This window comes from Mauremys reevesii, linkage group 1 (genome assembly GCF_016161935.1).
Source record: "Mauremys reevesii isolate NIE-2019 linkage group 1, ASM1616193v1, whole genome shotgun sequence".
Taxonomy (NCBI): Eukaryota; Metazoa; Chordata; order Testudines; family Geoemydidae; genus Mauremys; species Mauremys reevesii.
The window spans coordinates 233610031-233635976 of record NC_052623.1 but is presented as its reverse complement, the minus strand read 5'-3'; the positions used below and the strand labels follow the sequence as shown (position 1 = coordinate 233635976).

The window sequence follows — 25946 nt, the reverse complement described above, 5'->3', positions numbered from 1 at the left end:
CAGGGGTCAGGGCTTAGGTTAGTATCTCATGAAGCTTTGCCAGATAAAGATTGATAGGTATCACTGGAAAAAAACGTGTTCCTTTGCAACATCCTGTACCACTACAATAGAACTGGTTTAATTTGTAATAGAGCTTTATCTTAGTGGTTTTTCCTTCTCCTAGCTTTTGATATGCAAGCCCTAGTGCAGAAATCACTTAAATGCATAGTGAGTAATCCCACTGATTTCAGTGATGCCACTCATGGAGGTGAGCATATAAACAAGTGTTTGCAGGATTGGGGCCCAAATCTTTCATGGTAACATGATGTACTAGTAAAGAATACAAACTCAGGATGCTTATTACATAACACAACTTATGCACTGAGAGCAGTTTTTAAAAGAACAATATCAAGAGTGTATTTAGAAAAATGCATCCTATCTAAAAACTTGGAGCTTGTGTGATAGGCTGCTTCTGAAATGAATGAGACTACTTATGTTAGTAAGCAGTATGGCCCCAATTCAGCAAAGCATTTAATTACATACAGTCATCCCTGTTCTGCTAAACCCTTAAGCACATCCTTAAAGTGAAGAATGTTCTTAAGTCCTTTGTTGAATAGGGATGACTGTTTGAATCAGGCCTTGTGCTGGGTAGTAAATGTTGGCAGGGTCAGGCCCCTATTTTGGAATAACAGTGAAGAGAGTCCCTGAAATATCCCAGAGGGTAATTACTAATAACAAGAACAGTTGCTTGAATTCATTTGCATTTTGTAACTAGAAAAAACTTTAATCAAGTCATTATTCTCCCAGATCTAGTTTATATCATCGCAAGTTACTGTATTATCGCATCTGCCTGGACCTTTGCTCTAGCTCACGTGTTCAGTGCTAAATATCCTGGTGCATCAGCACAGAGCCTAGACATCAGTTTGCCCTGGAAAAATGTGCCATTTAACATTTTGTGAAAAAAATAAAAACACATTAACTATTAACTAAAAGTACCAGTGTCACATCTTATTCAGTGTGTGCAACCTCCCCCTCTTGTGGTTGATTGTTGAATGTGCTTTAAATTTATATAGCTAAACATACTCCAAGAAACTGCTTCCAGCATGCAGAGTTTACTCAACGGTGTATAGGAGTTCACATTTTAATGCTTCTCAAATTTCACTTCAGCCTCCAGATATGACTGACTAAAGGTATGAAAAGATGCCGAAAACTTTAAAAATCACCCCTAAAGACTGTCACTGAGCTTGCAAAGGACAAATTTCACATTGCTGGTAATGTGCTGTTCTGTATGGTATGCAGCAAGGGTGTAGATTACGTTCAAAGGCAGACAATTGTTGAACACATGGAAAGCATGAAACATAAAAAAACAAGAAGCTGAAACAGTAGGACCATCGACAACAGTAAATATATCAATAAAACATTATGTTCAACTGATACCTCTAAATATAGTGGCTAGAGAAACTAAAGTTCGGTGTTTCATTTTAATTGTGGAAAACATGGATTTTTATGGGTTTTTTTTTTAATTGAAGAATTTTTGTTTTTTATCACTGAAAACTAGGATTCCTGATCATCAGGTTATTCCTGGCACAGTTGGAGCATTTATTAGCTAGGAATGAAGACTGTTGAAGAGAAATCACTGCAGAGGCTGGAGAAGCATGCTGGTGCTCCAACCATGTAGTGAAGAGTGGTGGTTGATGGCCTTTCAGCAGTGCTGAGCATCCAGTGACCTCACCGAAACCAATGAGCACTGTAGTTGCACAGCAGCTTCCGAAAATCTGGTCATGTGGCTGAGAAATCACAGATGTGGTGCTGGTGGTTTTATGAAACCATATGCAAAATGACACAGGGACCTTAAAACTAATTCAGTAGGGAGAACAAGACACTGCCACTATTAGAGCCTGTATATGGCAGTAAGGATGGGTACACTCCAGGTGTAATGGTCCACAATTTTGGCTTAGAAATTTTTAGTAAATTTCACAGCAAAGATATGGGGGGAAAGCAAGTCACGAAAAGTGCAGGGTGGGGAAGTGTTTGGAGAGCGAGTCCACTTCACAGTCACCCTGTAGTGGTGGCCTCTGTCCTGCAGGACTGGGCCCAGCTCCAACCATTGCAACCTGAAGCACGGGGTCACAGCATCACTCAAGTTGTTCTAGCTACCCCACCACCTGAGGGGGGGCACATGGGTCAAACCTGAGTGACTCCACAATCCCATGCACCAGGTCACAACACCATGTGGTTGGGGGGGGGGCGCTAATCACGTGTAGATTTTTTACAGCTATTTCCAAGATGTCACAGGCTTTTTTCAAATGCATAATTTCTGACACTAAATCATAGCCCTAGGAGTTATCCTCCACCCTTACAGGGAGTAAGACGCAAGGCCTATATGTGCTAGTAAACTTTTCTTCAAGTGTGGTATAAAGAAAGGGTGGGTAAAAAACATGTCTGACGAGAGATGGGCTTAAGTTGGATCTTCATGCTAATGAAGCACTTAATGATGCTCTCCAGTTTAGGCCTCATCCCAGCACTAACCTGGCAGGTGTATAGTAGCATTCTTGTTAATGCAGCATTGGGCCTTCCTTGTTTAGCTCATCCCTTTTTACTGTGCTCTATGTGCAAACACTGCACCTGGGTGTGCAGGGCCAATGATGAAATTTACCTGTTGGTGATGTAGTACCAGAAGATGAACTAGTTTGTTTAAAACCTTTAGGCTTTTCATATTACTCTTTTTTATCCCAGATACTATTGACGATTGCTTAAAAAAAAGGTTGGGTTGATTGCGAGCATGATGGTTTAAAACTGTTCTTTCAACATAACTAAAATGATGTGTGCTTTTGAAACCTACATTCAAGACAGCAGCCTTTCTTTTCCCCCATCCATCCCTTCTGTTTTAAATGCTGTCCAATGTGTGTTCAAATCTCTTTGGTTCAGGGTCTTTTAGAAGGACCCCTGCTGATACAAAATTACCATCCACTTTCACATAAGCTGACAGACACCAATACATAATTACTATATTTTTTTAAACAAGAAAAGAACATTACTACCTTCCCATCATGTATCTCTCTCTGCTTTTTGCAACCTTAGTTTTAGTGTTAGGTGAGACCTAGTTACCAGTCCAAGATTAGCTACAATTTTCAAAGCTCTTTTTTCTGGCTGTAGCCATTTAACATAAATTTGAAATTTAAAGTGGTCTGTTTTACATTGTGGTAAATTTAACATCCCAGATCTATTTTTTCTGGATGGAAACACCTTCTGTTAATGCAATTTTTCCCATGAAAATTTTACTAAGAAGGAAATCCAAAAGTTTAAGTTCTGGCCTACACACAAGTGTAGATAATGCAAAAGCATGTACATTCTTTGATCTTGTTTGGGTGATGCTGGAGAAGTGTGGAGTGCTATTAATCTATGCAAAAGCAATTTTTTCCCATAAAAAGCAGATAGTTTGCAAACTTTTGAGCTAAATTGTAAATAAAGGTCCTGCTCCTGCTGCATTCCATGGAACTCCATATGGCTCCAAAGGTGTCCACACAGAACCAGTTCCAGGACAGTGGGAGGCCTAAGAGTCCAAGCCTATAAGCCATATTCTTGTGAGTAGTTGCACTGAGTAGCTCTGGGACTCTGTGTTGGTTTGTTATAACCACCTGACTTCAGCCTTGCAATTTATCCACCCGTGATATTGTTATCACAGCAGAGGCCACCCTCATATCATTATATGAAACTGGTACTGTAGTGATCAAAAAGGCTCTGCTGTTTAAATTACATTTCTTTAGGATGACTGGTCACTACTGTTCCCACAAGCAATGTGGAATTGACTAGTACGCTTTTAGTTAAGATATAGAAGCTCTGTTTTCTGTGGGACTAGATGGCTCAGAGGAATAGTAATGAGATCTGGAGTTTGACCTCTAGGCCAGTGGTTCTCAACCAGGAGTCTGGGGCCCTCTGGGGGGCTGCGAGTAAGTTTCAGGGGGCTGCCAAAATAAACCCGAGAGCAGGGCTGACGTTAGACTCACTGGGGCCCATGGCAGAAAGCCAAAGCCTTAGGCCCGCCACCCAGGACTGAATACGAAGCCTGAGCAACTTAGCTTTGCGGGCCCCCCTGTGCCATGCAATTGCCCTGCTTGCTACCCCTTAATACCGGCCCTGGCTTTTAATCTACTGGATATGCAGAAAAACTGTTGTGGCATAGTGGTCCGTGGAATTTTTATAGCATTTGCGGGGGAGAGTCTCTGCAAGAAAAAGATTGAGAACCCCTGATCGAGGCCACTAGCTCAAATCTGGCCTTGGTCAGCCCTGAATGAAAGTTATCCGATTGTTTAATTTACACTGCGTGAATGAGTGGATAGTCCAGCACTCAGACTGCTGTCATCATTATACTAGTTTCTGACCATATTAGTCAATGTAGTGTTAATCTGCAGCCCTAGTAGATTTAAAATATTGCACTCAGTGTCCATCTCTCTAAATATTCATTCAAACACTGATCTCAAACAAATCACTTGGTACAGCCATCTCCAGTGAGTAATGGATTATTTTGGCAAATTAACCATTTACTTGTTATAAAAAAAACCCCTTACATCAGGTTAAAGTTCACATTGACTTTAATTTTTCTATAAAATATCCCGTGCAAGTAAAGCAAAATCAATAAAGGCCATCATTTCAATAATAATTGTTTAAACCTGCACAGCCTAATTTAAATCTCTCTTGAATGTCTCTTTAATTGCCCAAGACAGGCAAGGGTTAATTGGACAGAGTATACCGGCTGAACTTTATTATTTCCAAGTAAATCATATTGGCCAGTCAAGATCAAAAAATGATCCGGAAAGCATTCTCTTTTACTAATTTGTAAAGGAAATGCTGCACCTAGGAAGGAATCCTTTCCCACTCCCCCTCCAAAGGCTGTTTCCACCTCATTGGAAGTTGGAGTGAAAAGAGGCTGCAGTCTTGTAAGTATCGGCAGATATGTTCCATTCCAAGTTTATCTGCTTGCAGAAGTCATCATGTGGCATTAGTGTTGACGCAATGGCCTCCAGACCACATACTTTTCTATGAATATCCATTCTGATATGCTTTGTGATCGCGTGCTGTAGAACAGAAACTTGGGGGTGGGGAAGGGGAGAGAGTGAGGAGGCATCAAGGTCTTTGTCTACTATAACCTTAGTAAAGTGATAGTCAAGTTAACTATGGGCCAGATTCTCAGCTGGTGTAAATGGTCTTCATTCGCACTATACTGACAATCCACTGACAGCATTGCCTGTATTTTTAATAACACTTGCATGTAAGTGTCTAACACGCTAGCTCATGAAAACTTAAAAACTAACATTCTGACTTATTTTCCATCCTTTATGCTGTTTAATAATTTGCACTACATGTAACCTGGTCAGTGACCACATGCTTGGCAGCTTCTGGTTCTCCTGCAGTAGCCCAGTGCTGCAGTGGCTGCATTGCAAACACTGCATGGGAATACCTAAATCCAGACTAACTTAAAGAACTGTCATGAAAATACTTGTAGTGGTAGTAAATTGCCTAAACATCATCTTTACAAAAAAAAATCTATATTTTAGGGCAAACAAAAAAAACCCACCTCTGAGCAGTGTCTCTTCCAGTTGCTTTTAATTTAAGTTCTTGCATCTGCTTTTTTGGAGGGGTGGGATTTTGAATGAGACTTCCTTTTATCCAAGTCTTGTCGTATTTCCAAAGGAAACCCCTGTAGGTTTTCATTAACACAGGGGAGGCAGAACCTTTTTGAGTAGAATAGACTACATTCCTATAGAAAATTTATATATAATTAGCACTATAGAAAAATGGAATTGGTTACAATACAGCTTTTCTAAACAGTGTTTTTCAACCTTTTTGATCCCAGGGACCGGCTTGCTGCCTTCCTAAGCTGTGTCAGGATGATCTCAGGGACCGGCATTGGTCCATGGTCCGGTCATTGAGAAACATTGCTATAAACCATACTTTGTATTCAGTGTTCTCCCGCCTCCATTCAGCTCATGTAGCTTCCTCACTAATGGGGAGATCATTCCTGGTTCATTCAGCGGGGTAGGAAGCTTTCTCCCTCCAACCCCAATTAAGGGTTAAAGGCAATTGCAGTCCTTACACATTGCCACAAAGAGGTTATGAGAGAAACCATTTCTTATGGCAGTGCCCAGCTTTATTCAAAAAGAACAGGAGTACTTGTGGCACCTTAGAGACTAACAAATTTATTTCAGCATAAGCTTTTGTGGGCTACAGCCCACTTCTTCGGATGCATAGAATGGAACATATATTGAGGAGATATATATATATATATATATATATATATATACACACACAGATACAGAGAGCATGAAAAGGATATAGACTAACACGGCTGCTACTCTGAAACCTAGCTTTACTGTAACTTAAACTGCGCCGTGCTCCACAGCCCACTACAAAATGTGCTATTCTTTGTACTGATCTATATGCTTCGTGTTGCTGTGGACACAGATCCAGGTACACAGATATTGTGGTGGTGAACTCCACAGAAATGCTTTATCAATGAACAATGGAATCTAAAACATAGTTTAATTCAATTGTAAAATTATCCATTTACAACTGCTTTCTTAAATTAGTTCTTGGGGAGTGTGGTATTGAGGGGAGAAAACTCTTGTAGTTAAATTGGAGTTGGCCATGTAGATTGCTCCTGCTTGAGTTTTTGCTGGGGTACTGCCACATCTGTGGTGAATAAGGGCTCTTGGATCTGGCATATTTCACAGATGATTTTTGGGCCTACAGCATTGGCTAATGTTGACCTAGTTGGCTCTAGTCAGGTACTTGTTATAAAGGAAGAGGTGAAAGCATAGCTGGGATATTTTAATCCAATTTGCAATGCACAAGTTGGCCAACCTTGAAGACAAGGTTATTAATGCATCTGTTTCTTTGCCCTGTAGTGGGACCAAAGTTTATGGTTCTGCTGGTGTAGACCACTAGGTTCCACCTACGATTTCATGCATGGAGCTGGCATTGGTATTGCTGGTGGATTTATTCTTGGGGCTAATGATTATTCTTCAAGGCTAATAAATAATATGCCTTTATATGGTTTCCTTACAGGTACTAAGTACATTGGTTCTTTCACGCATTCAGTAGTGAGGTTGGTATCACTTCAGGACATACCCATACACTGAAAGCCCCATCTCTGAGACGTGGTCTGAAAAAGTATTTGTTATACCATCTAGACAGCCTACTGACCGTTTGTCCCTGGCTGCCCTTCATTCTTTATAATGCCACTGACAGAGTGGTGATTTTCAGTTTTTAAATTGGCTCTGCTATTATTATTTCCATTCTAGTAGCACTGACAAGTCACACCTGGGATCAGGGCCTCACTATGCTAGACATTGTCCCTACATATAGCAAGAGACAATTCCTGATCTGAAGAGCCTACAATGTAAGAAGTCACGAAGGAAGCATTGTATCCCCTTTTGGAGATGATGAACTAAAGCCCAGAGATTGAGACTTGCCTAAGATTACACCCACAGTGGGACAGAGCTGGGAATTGAACCCAGGTTTCCCAAGTCCATTGCTTTAATCACAAAACTCTGCATCATACTGGTTCTTAAGTCCTCTAAGATGTAGACTCTGGGTGTATTCAAGATCGCCTTCTTTGATGCTTGTCCTGCTGGGAGTCAGCAGTCCATTATCATCTACTGTTTAAGGATCCCACTATCATGCCTCCACTCAAGCCTTTGCTGTGGTAAGCATTAAGGAGCAAAATTCACTTCCCAGTCTTTCCAAATATATATGTGTTCAGCTTTCCCTCTTTTGCAAAATACCCCTAAAATAACATATGACCACTTAGAATCACAGAATATCAGGGTTGGAAGGGACATCAGGAGGTCATCTAGTCCAACCCCCTGCTCAAAGCAGGACCAATCCCCAACTAAATCATCCCAGCCAGGACTTTGTCAAGCCTGACATTAAAAACCTCTAAGGAAGGAGATTCCACCACCTTCCTAGGTAACCCATTCCAACGCTTCACCACCCTCCTAGTGAAAAAGTTTTTCCTAACATCCAACGTAAACCTCCCCCACTGCAATTTGAGACCATTACTCCTTGTTCTGTCATCTGCTACCACTGAGAACAGTCTAGATCCATCCTCTTTGGAACCCCCTTTCAGGTAGTTGAAAGCAGCTATCAAATCCCCCTCATTCTTCTCTTCTGCAGACTAAATAATCCCAGTTCCCTCAGCCTCTCCTCTTAAGTCATGTGCTCCAGCCCCTAATCATTTTTGTTGCCCTCTGCTGGGCTCTTTCCAATTTTTCCACATCCTTCTTGTACTGTGGGGCCCAAAACTGGACACAGTACTCCAAATGAGGCCTCACCAATGTCAAATAGAGGGAAATGATCACCTCCCTTGATCTGCTGGCAATGCGCCTATTTATACAGCCCAAAATGCTGTTAACCTTCTTGGCAACAAGGCACACTGTTGACTCATATCCAGCTTCTCGCCCATTGTAACCCCTAGGTCAGGGGTCGGCAACCTTTCAGAAGTGGTGTGCCGAGTCTTCATTTATTCACTCTAATTTAAGGTTCCGTGTGCCGGTAATACATTTTATCGTTTTTAGAAGGTCTCTTTCTATAAGTCTATAATATTTAATTAAACTATTGTTGTATGTAAAGTAAATAAGGTTTCAAAATGTTTAAGAAGCTTCATTTAAAATGAAATTAAAATGCAGAGCCCCCCGGACCAGTGGCCAGGACCCGGGCAGTGTGAGTGCCACTGAAAATCAGTTCGCGTGCCGACTTTGGCACCCATGCCATAGGTTGCTTACCCCTGCCCTAGGTCCTTTTCTGCAGAACTGCTGCCTAGCCACTCAGTCCCTAGTCTTAACAGCATATGGGATTCTTCTGTCCTAGGTGCAGGACTCTGCGCTTGTCCTTGTTGAACCTCATCAGATTTCTTTTGGCCCAATCCTCTAATTTGTCTAGGTCCCTCTGTATCCTATCCCTACCCTCTAGTGTATCTACCACTCCTCCCAGTTTAGTGTCATCTGCAAACTTGCTGAGGGTGCAATCCACACCATCCTCCAGATCATTAATGACGATATGGAACAAAACCGGCCCCAAGACCAACCCTTGGGGCACTCCGCTTGATACCAGCTGCCAACTAGACATGGAGCCATTAATCACTACCTATTGAGCCTGATTATCTAGCCAGCTTTCTATTCACCTTATAGTCCATTCATCCAGCCCATACTTTCTTTAACTTGCTGACAAGAATACTGTGGGAGACCGTATCAAAAGCTTTGCTAAAGTCAAGGAATAACACATCCACTGCTTTCCCTTTATCCACAGAGCCAGTTATTTCATCACAGAAGGCAGTTAGGTTAGTCAGGCATGACTTGCCCTTGGTGAATCCATGCTGACTGTTCCCGATCACTTTCCTCTCTCCTCTAAGTGCTTCAGAATTGATTCCTTGAGGACCTGCTCCATGATTTTTCCAGGGACTGAGGTGAGGCTGACTGGCCTGTAGTTCCCTGGATCCTTCTTCCCTTTTTTAAAGATGGGCACTACATTAGCCTTTTTCCAGTCATCCGGGACCTCCCCCGATCACCATGAGTTTTCAAAGATAATGGTCAATGGCTCTGCAATCACATCCGCCAACTCCTTGTGCTCGTCCCGCTTTTCTAAATAGTCCTGAACCACTTCTTTCTCCACAGAGGGCTGCTCACCTCCTCCCTATACTGTGCTGCCCAGTGCAGTAGTCTGGGAGCTGACCTTGTTTGTGAAGACAGAGGCAAAAAAGGCACTTGGCCATCTATTTATCACTTCTCCTTTTGGGATGTATTGGACCCCGGGGGTTTTAAAACTGCTTTCTTTGCATGGTGTTGTACACTGTACTGAGGTACATTGGCCAGGGATGTTTTAAGATATTACTGTTAAGTTACACAACCCACAACAGAGTACAAATAGCTCCTCTGCTGGTTTATTTTTGATTGAAACAGTCCAGGGAATCATCCATGCTCAAGCAAATGCTTGACTCAAACAAAGTATCTCACACAGTGCTCTCAATATTATCACTAGTATAATGTGTGCTGTGAATCACATCAGAGCAAATGACCTCAGTGAGATTTAAGACTAGGAAAATAGATTAAGGTAGTAGAGTTAATACCTTGGCTAGTGGAAATATTCAGCCTGTATTCTGAAGTTCTGGCTTTTTCCTTTTCACTTACCAGTTGAAAGTGAACCCATTATTGCATGATACATTTAAACAGTATCTCCAGATTATCTGAAGCTAAAAGCTGACAGACCTATCCAGACAATGAAAGCTAGCAAATTAAATCCAGCATTTTTGGTCTCACCTAAGGGGAGCCAGGTCTGGTTTTGCCAGGTGTTTCTCTTGTCCCATTGCAAACTAACAGAAGAACTGAAGCAACCTGCTACTAAAAAGTTGTCCTTCATACTGATCTGCCTCTTTACCACACTGCCCCAATGAAGTGTGGCTTTCTTTAGCTTCAGAGGTTTATTAATCCATTGGGATAAGCACAAGTCTAGGAGCCACAAAATCCTGGGCTCTAATCCTAGCTCTGATTCCACATATGGCCTTGGGCAAGTCACTTAACCTCTCCATGTCCTAGTTTCCCCTACATGAAAGAGGAATATTTACCTATCTCACATGGGCACCAAAAGGATTAGTTAGGTAACATTGGAAAAGTTCTACAGAAATGCTAAGTGTTATTGCTAAATGCATTTGGTAACCATCTTCACACATTTGGCTCTATATCGAGTCAGGCCAGTGTGGTAGGTATTCCCAATTCCTTGCACATTTGTGAGGTTGAGAGGTTGAAGTGGCAGAGGGGCATTGGCCAAACTGGACAGTCTCTACGCAAAAGAATAAACGGACACAAATCTGACATCAGGAATCATAACATTCAAAAACCAGTGGGAGAACACTTCAACCTCTCTAACCACTCAGTGACAGACGTTAAGGTGGCAATTTTGCAACAGAAAAGCTTCAAAAACAGACTCCAACGAGAAGCTGCTGAACTTGAATTAATATGCAAACTAGATACCATTAACTTAGGTTTGAACAGAGACTGGGAATGGCTCGGTCATTACACTAATTGAATCTATTTCCCCATGTTAAAGTATCCTCACACCTTTGTGTCAACTGTCCAAAATGGGCCATCTTGATTATCACTTCAAAAGTTTTTCTCCCCTGCTGATAATAGCTTCTCTTAATTAATTAGCCTCTTACAGTTGGTACGGGTACTTCCACCTTTTCATGTGCTCTGTATGTATAAATATCTTCTGTCTGTGTGTTCCATTCTATGCATCCGATGAAGTGGGCTGTAGCCCACGAAAGCTTATGCTGAAATAAATTTGTTAGTCTCTAAGGTGCCACAAGTACTCCTGTTCTTTTTGCTGATACAGACTAACACAGCTGCTGCTCTGAAACAAATCTCAGTTTGTCATGTGATAATTTTCTGATTTCCATAAATCTAAGCAATGGAAGAGAATTTCAGAAGGGGAAATAAAGCTATCAGGAGACTGTCTTAGAGAACTTGTAGTTGTTATGACTTAATTTTGCCCTAATTAACATAGGGAACCAAATCCATCCCTGGTGTAACTTCTCTGAAGTCAAAGGAGTTATACTTGAACTTGACCCACTGTCGCTGGCCCAAATTTATCTATGCTGCATTCCTGCAATATTACCTTGATCAATGGAACGTAGAGGAATTTGGTCTCTCTATCTTTCTCCTATATAATATTTTGTATTTTCATCTGCTTCCTCAACAAATGCTGCCTTGCATCAGAATTTGAAATGTCTCATTTGCCCATTTGTGCTATCACACCATGCTCCAAGCGCCGCTCTGTCCCCTGCCCCAGCATGACTCCTACACGAAGGTTTGCAAGAGGCCGTGTGCTGTGGCTGCACTGGGGATGGGTCAAGTCCAGCAAGCTGTGGTACATTCATCACCCCTATCCACTGCTGGGGCAGTAAAGAGGGGGCAGCATCTGTCCCACGGCCTGTTGTAATCGCAAAGGGATCTGAAGGTTTGGAAAGAGATCTACGATTCCCTAGCACTTCTACTCACTGAACGAGCGCTTCAGTTGGGAGTGCGGATTTCATTCTTTTGTAAGCATAACCTGCAGCAAGTTTGTACACATTTAATACATGGAACAATGTTTATGAGAATTGGCAGGACAAAAAGGTAGCTGATTGAAAACAAAAACCAAACAAACACTCTTTGGTTCTCCCTTGTTGCTGTTTGATCTTTCACCAATAGGCTGGATGAAAAAATGCACCATGTATCACATGTTACTTACTGTGCCCACACACACACGTCTGTTACACAAACTGCACTGAGATCCAAGGATAAGGAATTTGTCCTTGTCGGGGACGAAAGGATCTTTCATGACATAGCTTTCTTCCAGGAGGCTAGAAGAAAATAATTCCATGCTTTAAAAAACCAATTTCAACCTGTGTCTGTTCTTTCCACATGAAGATCTCTTAGCAACCGATTTATTATTATTGCCGTAATAGGTATTCTACACAATTTTTAACCACATTGTTTTAACCTGCATTTTTATTATTACATAGCCTAATTAAACACCGTTTCAGTTCAGGCCGTTCTGTTTCAAAAGTTCTGCATTTACTATAAATGCCTTTACTACCCTAGCTACATCACTCCTGTAAACTTAAAATTCAAACTCTCGTTGGCAAGAGCTGTTGGCAGGCAGCAAAATAGTGATGTAAAATACTCTTGTTTTAACTCTTACCAGCTCAGGCTACCCTGTTGCTCAAGAGTATTAAGATGATGCATTTCAAGAAACTGGCAGTTTCAGGAGGAGGAAAAACAAAAGCCTTGGTCTTCCCAGATGCTCCAGATGTGCTCCTCAATGAAGTAAATTATGTATCTGCTCACAGCCTTGCAAGCCTGGCTCATTACTGGATGAGTTTGATTTAAATCAGAAATAAATTCACAGTGAAATGGACAACAGAACAGAAAAACCCCAAAGTAGTCTTATACCCGTGCTGTCCTTTTTATGTAACTGGGAATGTGGGGGAAGGAAAGCGTTTACTCAAACACTGAACTATCCTGGAATTTAAAGCATTATAGCCATTAGTTCTAGGTAGAAAAGCTGGTCTATAAGCCTTGTAGGACACTAGGCCACAAAGAATTAATTACACCCAGGCAAGGCACTGTGTATTCATTAAGACTCATTTATACCCTTAACATAGGGTTTATTTGATGCAAATCCTGGTCTCTGGGCCTGTCTTCTGCTCTAGCCTGAATTTTGCCCAGCTTGCATTAGAAATAGCAGAACAGAAAAACATGAACACGGAGAGTATGGGGAATAATTTTTTTGGTACTATGTTGCCATTTCACTGAATAACCCAGTTTTATCTTCACACTCATGTCCCCATTGTGAAAACATGGTTCTTAGTTCTTCTGACTAGAGGACGACTAGAAGCCTACTGGCACTTGGAGTCATATATGGGGACCATCCTGATGAGGCAAGACCATCTCCCATTAAGTCATGGTCCAATGCCAGGCCAAGCTGGTACTAATCAACGGTTGTTACCATTTTACAATGTGCTCAGCCATCTGACCTCAACCCTGCCAAGCACCAAGCATGTACTTAACCTTAAGTCCCATTGACTTCAGGGCCTCTGCCAGGTAGTCTCATTGACTTGGATGGACTCAATGGATTTACTCATGTGCTTGAAGTTAAGCACATGGGAAGGTGGTTTGCTGGTGAGCTTGGCATTTGGCAAGATTGAACTCTCACTGCACAGTTGTTGGGCCATGCTGTACCTACCTGTTCTAGCAGAGATTTGTCTAATTCAGGCAAATACACTTCTAAAGATCTTTAAGTTATATATTATATGGAAAACTATTTAAACAACCCTACAAAATGTGGTTTACCACATGCATTTAACCCAGGCATTAATTAAGGCACCAATTAGTTGATATACAGGGCATTTTGTGCAATATTGCATCATTCCCCAGTGTGAGATTTCTAAAATCCAAATACATTCAATGAGAGCTACCACAGAAGAGATTGTACTTACACAACAGAATGAGTGTTTGGTGGTTTCTGCCCGTAATAGCTGTATGGGGCTGTTAGCCCACATAGTTGGCATTCAAAGTCTCCTTTCGGCTGGGCTTCTTTGTGGGAATCCATCTATAAAGCTACATACATGAAAACAAATCCTTTTAGATTCAAAATGCAGTATTGGGAGCACCTATGAAAGGTAATTAAACTGGACTGCTCCAGTAGTCCTGTCTAGCCTCACCAATATCAGAGGAAGAATTTTGGATGGCAGCGCAAAGGGTCTGAAGAGTAAACATCAAAGGGAGATCCTGTTTTTACCTTTATTCTTCACACACTGAAAACTAAATACCCTCTACACCCTAAAATAATTAAAAAAAAAACAATAGGTGCTTACAGCTAGGGTCCTCAATCTGTATTTAGGCTCCTACACAAGTGGCCTGATTTTTAAGGGCCATGTCCCCTAGCAGCTCCCATTAAAGTAAGCAAGCTGCTCATTTAGGGCTTAGATTTCTCAAAGCTGCCTGAGGATTTGAACAGCCTAGGTGTCTAAATCCCCCAGACAGCTTGGAAAGTTTCAGCCAACATGCCTAAAAAGGGCTTTAGGGGCCTAACTTTATGCACGTTTTTCAAAATCTTGACTAATCAACAATCCAGTTTCCATTCACTTTCAACCCAGGCCACATCTTTCTGAGTTTTCAAAAAGCTTGGTTTGGTGCGTATTATAGATTGCATTCTGATATAGTCAGACACATGCAACCAATTCTAACACAGGCAAGTATGTGTGCATGCACAAAATTAACACACATCCACACCTGGCTACTTGGTTGCACACAAGGTTGCCTGATTTGCATGTACAAATGCACAATTCCATGGGCACAACTATTGTGCCATATTTGAAAGTTATCAAAAATGAGTTCTGTTTTTCCAGTTTCCTACTGCTAACCCCCAACCCTTTCAGGTCTAGCAGCAGTACCATCTTGTACTGTGACCCTGACAGATCTGGGCTGAATGGGTAGCTGGTCTCTGTGGATAGACTTAGCCCAGTGTCCCTGGCCTGGAGCAGGTGAGCCTAGTCCAGCTAATTAAAGAGGGCTGGGCTCCATCTGGGCCTATAAAGGGCTGCTAGTGGGCAGCTGTATGGGGGCATAAATCACAGTGGGGGTGGTGTTAGCACCTGGGGGTCCCCCAGAGCTAGGGGCTCAGGGAAGTAGCCCTGTAAATGCTGCCCCAGTGAGGAAGCAGAGCTGACTTAGAGTTACCATGTCTGGTTTTCTGCCAGAAATTCTGATCAAAAGGGATCATGTACCATGTCCAATCAGAAGTACTGACTGGACACCAAATGTCTAGTTACTGCCTGCAGGGGTGCTCGCATAGGGGGTTACTTAGGGTGACCAGACAGCAAATGTGGAAAATTGGGATGGGGGTGGGGGGTAACAGAAGCCTATATAAGAAAAAGATCCCAAAATTGGGATTGACCCTATAAAATTGGGACATCTGGTCACCCTAGGGTTACTACCTACAATGCTATGGCCAACCTGTTCCCTGCTAGCCATGTGTGGGGACTGGGAGGGGCCAGTGTGATGTGCAGAACACTGAGGGGGGCACCAGTTAATCAACCTGTGTCAGTCCCTTCTCAGTCAGGGCTGCCTCCAACCTGTATCTCCTGGGCAGGTAGGCTCCATGTCTGCTCCCAGCCTGGCTCTGCAGGCAGCAGGTGAGTCACAGGGGAGGGGGAGTGAGTAAGTGGGGGAGGGGCCTCTAGCATCTGGTTTTAAGAAATTGGAAAGTTAGTAAACCTCCTGAGGCTAGGAGGCTGCTAGGAACTGGAGTGCCAGAGAGCCCTGGGAGGGGTGGCCCTGAAACCTGGGCCAAGAATGGAGTTAGGACTGTGTTCTGGTCCCCCCACCCACACACCCCTCTGTTTAAAGCACAAAACCTCCTTGACTGAGACTGTGTGTTGCAGCATATGCTTTAGAGCCAGGGAGAAATGGTGGCCCTGGTGACAGACTCCCCACCCCCACCCCCCAGACACTCACCTTGGTGCTGGTGGTTCAGACCCTTCCTTTGGGGTCAGTACTGTAGGGGTGTCCCACCAAAGTGTGAGGGTGCCATGGGCTGCTAGAGGTTCTGTTTTTCAGATGAATTAAGAAGGGGATCCTGCCCGTTTGTCATTAAATAGTGCGTGACCCTTTCCAAAGGAGGAAGGGGGCTGAATCCTGCACTTGCGAGGATTGCAATGGACTGAGGTCAAAGAGACTCTACACAGGTTCAGCACTCTTCCCACACAGGTCACAATGTGGTCTTGGGGATTTAGTGTGTTAATCTCAATGTCCCAAGCAGAGTTCACTTCAGGAACAGACTCTCATTCCTCTGTAATTAAAATTCCCCAGCAGTTTCAATTCTACAGCCTATTCCTCACTTCTTAGGCTGTGGCTACATTAGCGCTTCGCTGCCTGCGCAGCGCTCCCGCGCTCAGCGAAGCGCTGCGCTGTGTGTAGTCAGCGCCCCAGCGCTGGGAGAAAGCCTCCCAGCCTCCCAGCGCTGTCCGGCCCCCTGGATGGCATAACGGCAGCGCCTGGCGCGCCGCTCCAGCTTGGACTTGACTACACTGGCGGCTAATAATTTGCGCGCTGCAGCAGGTGTTTTTTCACACTTTGCTGCCTGCTGCAGCTTGCAAGTGCTGTAAACTCTAATGATGCTACTACCTTCAATGCCTGAGGTGACTTCATCTCTGTGGGAGCCCTCTATATCTTTTAGCTTCCTAAAGTGCTTTGAGATTTTTGGATTAGATCTGGGCTGTGTATGTGCAATGTATTGTTTCAAGCAGAGGTTCTTAAAGTCAGATATGTACAAAATGCACTTCAAGGATCTGTTGTGAGGCCTGCATTTTAGATGACCAAAAACTCCTCCCTGTGTAATTAGTAACAAAACAAATACTTCCCTGATTCCAAATGAGATTCTATGACCTCATTTGGAGTATTGTATGCAATTTGGGTCACCAAATTAAACAATCATTCAAATAGTGGTAAAGAATGCACAGTGGGCCAATGAGGATTGTTTGAAGTAAGGCATTAAATAAAATCAAATTACAGTATCTATGAGGGGTGTCTCAGGGTACGTCTTCACTACTCGATGACCTTTCGAGGTCCCTTCCAGTTCTAGGAGATTGGTATATCTCCAATTATTACCGGCTGGATCGGCGGGTAGCAATCGATTTCTCGGGGATCGATATATCGCGTCTCATCTAGAAGCGATATATCGATCCCCGAACACGCTCCTGTCGACTCCGGAACTCCACCAACACGAACGGCGGTAGCGGAGTCAACATGGGGAGCCGCGGACGTCGATCCCGCGCCGTTAGGACGGTAAGTAATTCGATCTAAGGTACTTCGACTTCAGCTACGCTATTCACGTAGCTGAAGTTGCGTATCTTAGATCGATCCCCCCCTAGTGTAGATCTGCCCTCAGATTGTGGAGTGTGTGAGTTCAGATTAAAAGACAAGATAACTCAGGGTTCTGAACTGAAATAGATTAGCTACAGAAAGGAGTTGCTGGCATCTAGAATAGACATGGCTCAGGGACTACTAAAGAGAAGGAATGATGTATATGTAGAAACATTTCTGGCTAAGGCAGCTGAAAATCATGTGATCCTGCCTGTGAGCAAATGACTGGATTAGGTGAACCTACACTGCTTCCATTGGAGTCAAAGCAATGAGCCACTTACATGAAACTTGATGTAGCTAATGCAACTGGAACAGCATTTTCCCTGAGCCTCATACCCTGACCAAATGTCCTCTAGTATTTTCTCAGTGAGGCGGACTGTAAAATGGCCATGCTAACAAATTCACTATCAGGGAATAGTATCTTCTCTCCATGCAACACATGACGAATCAACCAGAAACTGCTCCTTTGCTGGGCAGGACACAGTGTCTTGACGCTGCAGAGAGTTCCCAAGGAGGAACAACATTTTAAAAATAAACCCTTGTAGTAATCATTACAGCTGAAGCAGTGGCCTAACGTGACTCAAAATCTTTCCAGGTGTTGGTATCTGTTTCCTCCTTTAAAATGCAGACAATAGGGAATTTCTGAAGAAGCACCATGTTCCAGTGATGTGTATATTATCTGGCAAGCTTGTAGTTAATGGACTTGTTAATATTGCTCATTTACAGCTTGATCCTGCAAGGCACAGAGCATTTTGGTCCTAAGGCAAAGGACCTACTAAAGCACCTACTAAATTTAGGCATGTGAGTACATACATTGAAATGAATGCAACTACTCATGTGCTTAATGTTAAACAGATGTTTATTTAAATGCTTTACTCAATTGGGGTCAGAGTGCCCAGCACCTTGTAGCATCAAGCTACAAGTGCAGTTAGAAACCTGGTGGGGGGAGGTGCTCCGATGCTATGGTGGTGCAATATATATTTTAATCCAATTCCAAGAAAACACTTATAATTAAGACACAGTTTAGTCTAGTGATGGGATAAGGGAATGTTTCCTTGACTGATGTAGGGTGTGGATTTGGATGGATGGGTCTCGCAGGGCTCCTAAAAACTTCTGAGCTGCTCTGCTTGGAGCGTTGTGCTAGTAAGGTTGTAAAGCATGCCAGAAATAATAAATCACCATTAAATGGTCAGGGTCAGTGACAGTAAGGAATCTGACTTTCTAGACTTCTGTTCTCATTAGCACAGGTCTCTACAGCGTGTATTTTAAGCACTGACTCTTGATCCTTCAGAGGAGCCCTGAGTGACTGAAGAGCTAGAGAAACTATCCAATACATATATTGTTCCCACACAGATAAACAATTTGATAGGGTGTCAAGAAAAACCTTGCACTGACACACCTTTAATCCTTTCAAATTAAGTCTGCTTGGGGGACTTGGTTTTCCATGCAGGGTGTTCTCATATTATTTAGAGATAGCGATGACCTACCAGAAGAACATTCAGGGCCTAATCCTGCAAGGTGCTGAGTGTCCTCAATTCAAGAGTGCAGGAGCCGCTCAGTACCTTGTGGGAGCTGGTCCCCAGTCCCTCGGCCAGCTAATGCAGAATTACTCTGGAGTCCTTTGTCTAACCCAAAAATCAGCACTGGGAATGCAATCACCTCCCTTAGAAAGCTAATCTGTGTTCACTAAATATTATTAAAAGCATTTTTCTCTTTCATCCATTATTTCTAGTTAATTCACTCGGAACAGTTCCCTCCCTCTCTCCCTGCCCAGCTCCTTCCCGTTGATGCCATTCAGGTACTTGTAGGTCATTTCTTTGCTGTCTCCCTACCTCTCCTATATGAATACAGATCTTCCTTTCACCTGCCCTACTTTGATTTAGGATAACTAGTCAGGAATTGAGAATAATGGCCAACTGGAGCATAGCTATCATATGGCTTTCAGTTATCCTTTCATTCCAGGAGATCATTTCACGGAATTAAATCCTCCTGTCTCCCTCGATCTGCAGCGTCTGACTCCCTGAGGACAGGAGGATGTTTCAGTGCTGCTATCCATTATTCACTTGCAATGCACAGTCTCCCTCTAGCTGTTGAGTGTATTACCACAGCATGCCCTAGCCCCACTACTTAAAGAGAGCCTGGGGCTACCCTTACTATGTCTCCCAAGTGGCAACATGACCTGCAATCCAGAGCACCAGCAGACTAGCCTTGGAGACAGTTTTAAACATGAAAGCAAGCGAGGTAACTGAAAAGTCCTAAGAATCTTTGAATATGTAACAAATTTTTTAGACAAGGGAAATGCGGTGGATCTAATGTATCTTGATTTATGAAGAATTACTGGTTAAATTGGAAAAGATGGGGATCGAAATGAAAATCCAGAGGTGGATAAGGAACTGGTTAAAGGGGAGACTGCAGCAGGTCGTATTGAAAGGTGAGCTGTCGGGTTGGAGGGAGGTTACCAGTGGAGTTCCTCTATTCAATCTATTTATCACTGACCTTGGAACCAAAAGTAGGAGTGGGCTGATAAAGTTTGGAGATTTGGATGACCTTGTAAACTGGAGTATTAATAATAGGATGAAATTCAATAGTGAGAAGTGTAAGGTTATGCATTTAGGATAACTAACAGGAATTTTAGTTATGTCTTGGGATGCATTAGGCGAGGTATTTCTTGTAGAGATAAGGAGGTGCAGACCTCATTTGGAGTACTGTGTGCAGTTTTGGTCTCCCATGTTTAAGAAGGATGCATTCAAACTGGAACGGGTACAAAGAAGGGCCACTAGAATGATCCGAGGAATGGAAAGCCTGTCAAAAGAAGGTTGAGAGGAGATATGATTGCTCTCTTTAAATATATCAGAGGATAAATACCAGGAGGGAGAGGAATTATTTCAGCTCAGTACTAATGTAAGAAATGCATATAAATTGGCAGTCGGAAGTTTAGGCTTGAAATTATAAGTTTATGGAGGGAATGGTTTGATAGGATAACGTGATTTAGTCAATAGGTCAATACCACTGGTAATTAGTACTGAGGGTCAATGTTGGGATATTGAAAGTCTTTTTCCTGAGTGTCTGGCTCGAGAGTCTTGCCCACATGCTTGGGGTTCAGCTGATCGCCATATTTGGGGTCGGAGGAATTTTCCTCCAGGGTAGATTGGCAGTGGCCCTGAGAATTATCTGCTACTTGAAGTCTTTAAATCAGGATTTGGGGACTTCAACATCTGAGTCAAGGGAGAGAATTATTTCAGGAGTGGGTGGGTCAGCTTTTGTGGCCTGCATCTTGCAGGAGGTCAGACTAGATGATCATAATGGTCCCTTCTGATCTTAAGTTCTATGATTCTATGATTCTATGAAGGGGGTTGGTAAAATATGCTATCAAATCCTTTCCTTGAGTAAAGAACTTTTTTAAACACAAGCTACAGCTCAGAAATATGTCTCCTTAGATCAGGGGTCGGCAACCTTTCAGAAGTGCTGTGCCGAGTCTTCATTTATTCACTCTAATTTAAGGTTCCGTGTGCCAGTGATACATTTTAATGTTTTTTAGAAGGTCTCTCTCTATAAAAGTCTATAATATATAACTAAACTATTGTGGTATGTAAAGTAAATAAAGTTTTCAAAATGTTGAAGCTTCATTTAAAATTAAATTAAAATGCAGAGCCCCCCCGGACCGGTGGCCAGGACTCGGGCAGTGTGAGTGCCACTGAAAATCAGCTTGTGTGCCACCTTCGGCACCCGTGCCATAGGTTGCCTACCCCTGCCTTAGATGCTGTGGAGTCCGTGTATATATTTCTTTAAGATTTAACAAGGATAAGAGAATGTCAACATTTTAAAAAAAAATTGGAATTTGAGTACATCGTGAGGAGGATGACTCCATGATGAGCCTAAATGGTGAGTGTGTATATGGTATATGTACCTATGTCCTCTAGTGGTTAGAATCAGAATTGCTCAACTGTGTGTTATTGGCTCTATACTGTTGATAAGGATTTTCCGCTAGCTCAAGTGTTTGTCCCCTCCTCAGCCCCTTCAAGGGTGAAAATTTTAGGGGAGGCATGTGATAGGAATAAGAGAGAGAATAAGCCCCATAACTAAACCTGCTCAGAAGATTCTCAGCATGTTAGGGTGGTACAGCATCAGGCCACCTCCTTCCTTGAACTGATTTTGTCCCTACTTAAGTTAATTTATGACAGCTTTGTTAAAGCAATTTCCCTGGTAGAAAATAAGGTAGGAATGCTCTATCACAGTGCTTGTTCTCGCCTTCCTCCACGTTACCATTTAAGAATAGTTACAGTGGGCCACACAAATGCAGATGAAAGTACCACTGGTCTTAAACACAATCTAAACTTAACACTTTCCAAACTGCAAAAATCATGGGGTGATTTTTTAAAAAGCAGAAATATGCAACAAAAGAGAACCTAATGTGTTGAGAAATAAGATTCTGGCACTGTTAAAATAATCTTGGCAAGCATAAATTATAGCTCCTGTGATGTAGAAGAGTACATGTGTGTGGATGTTATTAGGCGGTTGCTAAAAGATGCCAGAACTCCTCCGTAGCTAGAGAGAAGTTCAGAGTTAGCATATAGAAGAGATTGGCCCTTTCCACTAAAATCTGAATCAGATGTGTCTCAGTGGATGGTGTTAAGCAAACCAAAGCAGCAAGGACTGAGTTGCAGCTGAAAAGCTGCCCAGTTGGTTAAATACATGTAAGTATATATTTAAAAAAAAAAAAAAACAAGCAGAAGTATTTAAGGAGAAATAGTGCCAAACTCAAAACACTGAAAGCCAGGAAATACATAGTGAAATTATATCCCTACATATATAATTTTCCACATACACCCACCCCATCTAATATACTCCATCAATTTCCCTAGTACATGAACCCTATTCTAGTATAGCCGAGCACTCTAGCATGTGAGCTAGGGAACATACTCATTCTAGTCTGGGTCTCAAATAGCAGTGATCAGTCCCATCAAGATAGGAATCTGGCCAAGTATGTTTGAAGAGAACACGGATGTTCTCTCCACTCTAACTGTTGAGTTTCTCTTTCCTGGAGAGACGTCTGGAAGTTTGGGGTTCTTGAACAAGCATCTCAAAGCCTTCGTGGAAGAAGTCTGCCAGAAGGATTTGTAAATAGGGTGGAAAACATTTGCAGCAAAACTTCAGTCATTCTTTCAGTGTGGCTTACAAATGGAGTACATCCTTCAGTCATGGACTAGTTACTTCAACAGCCGCTAAGCTAGGATATGTCTAGACCGCAGTCACTAGGTGTGATTGCAGCTTGTGCTGACCTACCCATGCTAGCCTTTATCCAGCTAGCTCAGGCCCTGGGACAGTAAAGCCAGGGCAGCGTGAGTTTCAGCATGGGTTAGCCCCACGAGGCATTACCCAGGGTTCTGGGTTGGTTTGTACAACCCATGCTGAAGCTCATGCTGCCATGGCTTCACTGTGCCAGTACCTGAGTTCACAAGATTAAAGCTAGATCCAGTATGTCAGCTTGAGCGCCAATAGCATCCAGTGATGTAAGGCAAGCCTCTGTTTTCTGAGCCACCCACGCAACCCATATATCAATTAGTCTCACCCCATAAATAAGCCCCCCACGTTGTGAATTTTTAAGGTGCTCTAGATAAAGCACTTGAATGCCCTTATTCAGCCCTCTGTCAGTGTGCTTATCCAGTCTGCTTATCTAGGGGAGGTTCTTCTCCCCAGCCCTCATTTTAGGGATCCTTTGAGCTATTTGGCCTGGGGCAGTCACAGGCATTAAGGTCCAACTGCTTGTTTCAACACCAGGTTCTTGGGTATTGCTGTCAAAAGTCTGACAATTGTTTGTTTCCATATTTTCCTGTGTGACATAGATAAGATGTGACCTTAGTATAGGTTATCCCCACTGTCTGAGGCAGAACACCTTTTACTGTAAACCTTAGGGATGTTTCACTCATCGTTAGATCTGCACAACCTATTTTCTGAAGTAGAGGTGTCCAAATTCTTCCCTCTACCCTGTCCAAAAGTTATTTTGGCCCAATCCTCAGCTCTGCTTCATCTCCATTGGTCAAGGGCAAGGAGGAGGAGGAGAGCGGATGGGGCCTTTTTATGTCTCTACATAGATGAAAATGTCGCCTTTTGGCTTAAAACTGATTGTTGAGGCCCCTAATGGGCCAAGTACACTAATGCTGCATGGCTGGAATGTTCCCATCTGCTGATGTATTGGAGAGGTGCTGAGCTAGCTCTGGTTAGCCTCCAGCAGGCCTGAGACCCAAGAGTGATAATTCTGCAATAGTCCCAAAGAATCAGAGTTACAAGACAAATAATTTTCCTTTAGCCTCAATTCTCCCATCTGTAAAGTAGGTAAGGCTAAGGTTACACAGTGAATCAATGGCAAAGGTTAGCATATAGAATCCAAATCTCCCAATTCTCACGCTGTCTCCATTAATTAGTGCTTTTTTTTCCAGCAAAACCCTCTTGTGCTCCCTAAAAAAAGCAAGACTGATGTGATGTGCCCCTATATAGTGGGGCATCCAGGGTCCTGCTTCATTGCATTGGTTTGAGGGAAGGAGCATTACAATTCTTCTCACTTTCGCATTTCAGTTCCTAGGCTGTGAAAAGACAATGCTCAATGTGCCAGCTGCTGGGGCTGTTCCCTGTCCTGGGAAACCACATCACATCCTCAGCCAGAGCAAAGGGAGAGTACCAGTTTTCACTGCCCTGTAGGACTGGGGACCCTGAGTGCAGATAAAAGCTTGTCTTTACTTAAAAATTGTACTGCTTTAATTATACCGGGATAGTCATGCTAATATAATCTCCTAACATGGATGCAATTATATTGGTAAAAAGAAGCTATAATTCATTCCCATTCTGGAGGAGGAATCAACTATACTGATATAAAGGACTTTTATACTGGTGTAACTGCGTACGAGCTAGGGGGTGTACCAGTATAATTCTATCCATTTTAAAAACAAAATCACACTCTGAACTGAAATAGTTATACCACTGCCAATGCAAAACCTAGCAGCAGACCACACATAGTTTGTTGGCATTTTGTAATACTTGTGTAAAGACTCCACTACCAGCTTAATATGAGCCGTTCCAATTCTTTCCATGGAGATAATTTCACAGAAATATACTTGGTAAACAATGGGTCTCCATGGGCAGAAGGGAGAACTAAATAAATCAGTAAAAATAACCAGAGCTGTTCCCAGGACAAAGAGTTGGGAAAAGAGGGAGATATCTTGGGGCCCTTGTTTAGAAAATCCTGACATCTCTGTGGCCCTTCTCTTATTCAAAGGTGCCTTTTCATCACTTGCAACAGCCTCCCATACTAACAGAGGTCTACATCCTTCATAATGTTACCCACATCAGTATCTCTTACTAAAGGCCCTGGAATGAGCATCAATGCCTCACTGTTGTCTAATTGCCCATTCACTTGGGGGACACGGATTCTAACTCATTAGGCAGTGCCAGCTGCCTGTGCATAAACTGTGACTGACACAAACAATATCTACAGTGTGTCAGAATCTCCTTAGCATTAGGAGCCCAAGGTGCTGCTGTGTATTCAGGCTGTAGCACTACACGTTAAAAGGGATATTGTCCATATATTGATAATGTTTTAAAAATAAAACTTACCTTTGTTACTAATAACCCAGTGGAAACTTAACACTGAAATAGGCCTGCAAATTCAACAGATCCTCTTGCACGGATGCAACTTGCTGCTGTTGTGTTGCTGGCTGCAGCCAGTATCAGAGCTGCACACTTCCTGGTTCACGGGCACTACCCACGATGACATCATAGGCTTTTTAAAGGAGCAGTGTTCAGTCAACATCAGCAAGGCGGATCAAACTGCTGCTGTGCCATGCATAGCTAGGGCTTTGTAGCAGAGCAAGGGTCCTAAATTATATATGGAGAAACCTGTCCAGGGCTTCAGGTTAGAATCCAAATAATCTTTATGGTGGTGTATTTTCAATTCAAAGATTTAGAGAACTTTGGATCAGATGTGTGTGTTTTTAGAGGATACCAATCTGAATTAAACATGGGAGACAAAAGTACAAGATATAATAGTCATTGGTTTCCTCCAGTTTTCCAGTAGCATAGGACTTTTGCACAGAAAAATGACTGAAATATCTGCCAGTCTGGTAAACTTCCCAGATCCCAAACATTTGGGAACTTCTTAGTCACTTTGTGAATTAAAGTTTATATCTCCATGCTTCTCTGAGCTGGTTTGGAATACACTGAGGAGCCAAACCTTTATTTATTCTGTAATATTTGGTGTTACATTTAGAGATGTATTGGCGAAATAACCAGCCTTTCCCTTACACAGGACCAGAATGCACCAGAACCACTATGGCCTCCTCCCACCCCACCCCCCACCCCCATCATCAAGGTTGCCAACAGCCTCATATTACAAGGGATGTCCCTTATTTAAATAGAAAATTACCTGCCCCATGCTTCACCTCTGTACAACAAGAGTTGGGAGTTGCAAAAGGCAGCAAGAGATCTCTGGCAAATGTAGGTGAGTACTGCTTATTA

At 42.7% G+C, this 25946-nt stretch overlaps 1 protein-coding gene across 4 annotated transcripts; it reads right to left on the bottom strand.

The window, feature by feature from the left end:
- Positions 1-4553: 4553 nt before the first annotated feature.
- On the bottom strand, positions 4554-25204 carry CDPF1 (cysteine rich DPF motif domain containing 1). Of its 4 annotated transcripts, none has more exons than XM_039540632.1 (5): positions 25047-25204; positions 14012-14132; positions 12262-12373; positions 5555-5737; positions 4554-5068 (listed from the first exon to the last, which is right to left on the bottom strand). In XM_039540632.1, the coding sequence occupies exons 2-4, from the start codon at positions 14122-14124 to the stop codon at positions 5588-5590; spliced, it is 375 nt and encodes a 124-aa protein (XP_039396566.1). In that variant the 5' UTR covers positions 14125-14132; positions 25047-25204; the 3' UTR covers positions 4554-5068; positions 5555-5587. The 4 variants fall into 4 exon arrangements, with proteins under 4 accessions (XP_039396566.1, XP_039396592.1, XP_039396573.1 ...); XM_039540658.1 differs by lacking the exon at positions 25047-25204 and adding an exon at positions 16032-16408; XM_039540639.1 differs by lacking the exon at positions 25047-25204 and adding an exon at positions 14969-15963.
- Between the last annotated feature and the right edge of the window lie 742 nt (positions 25205-25946).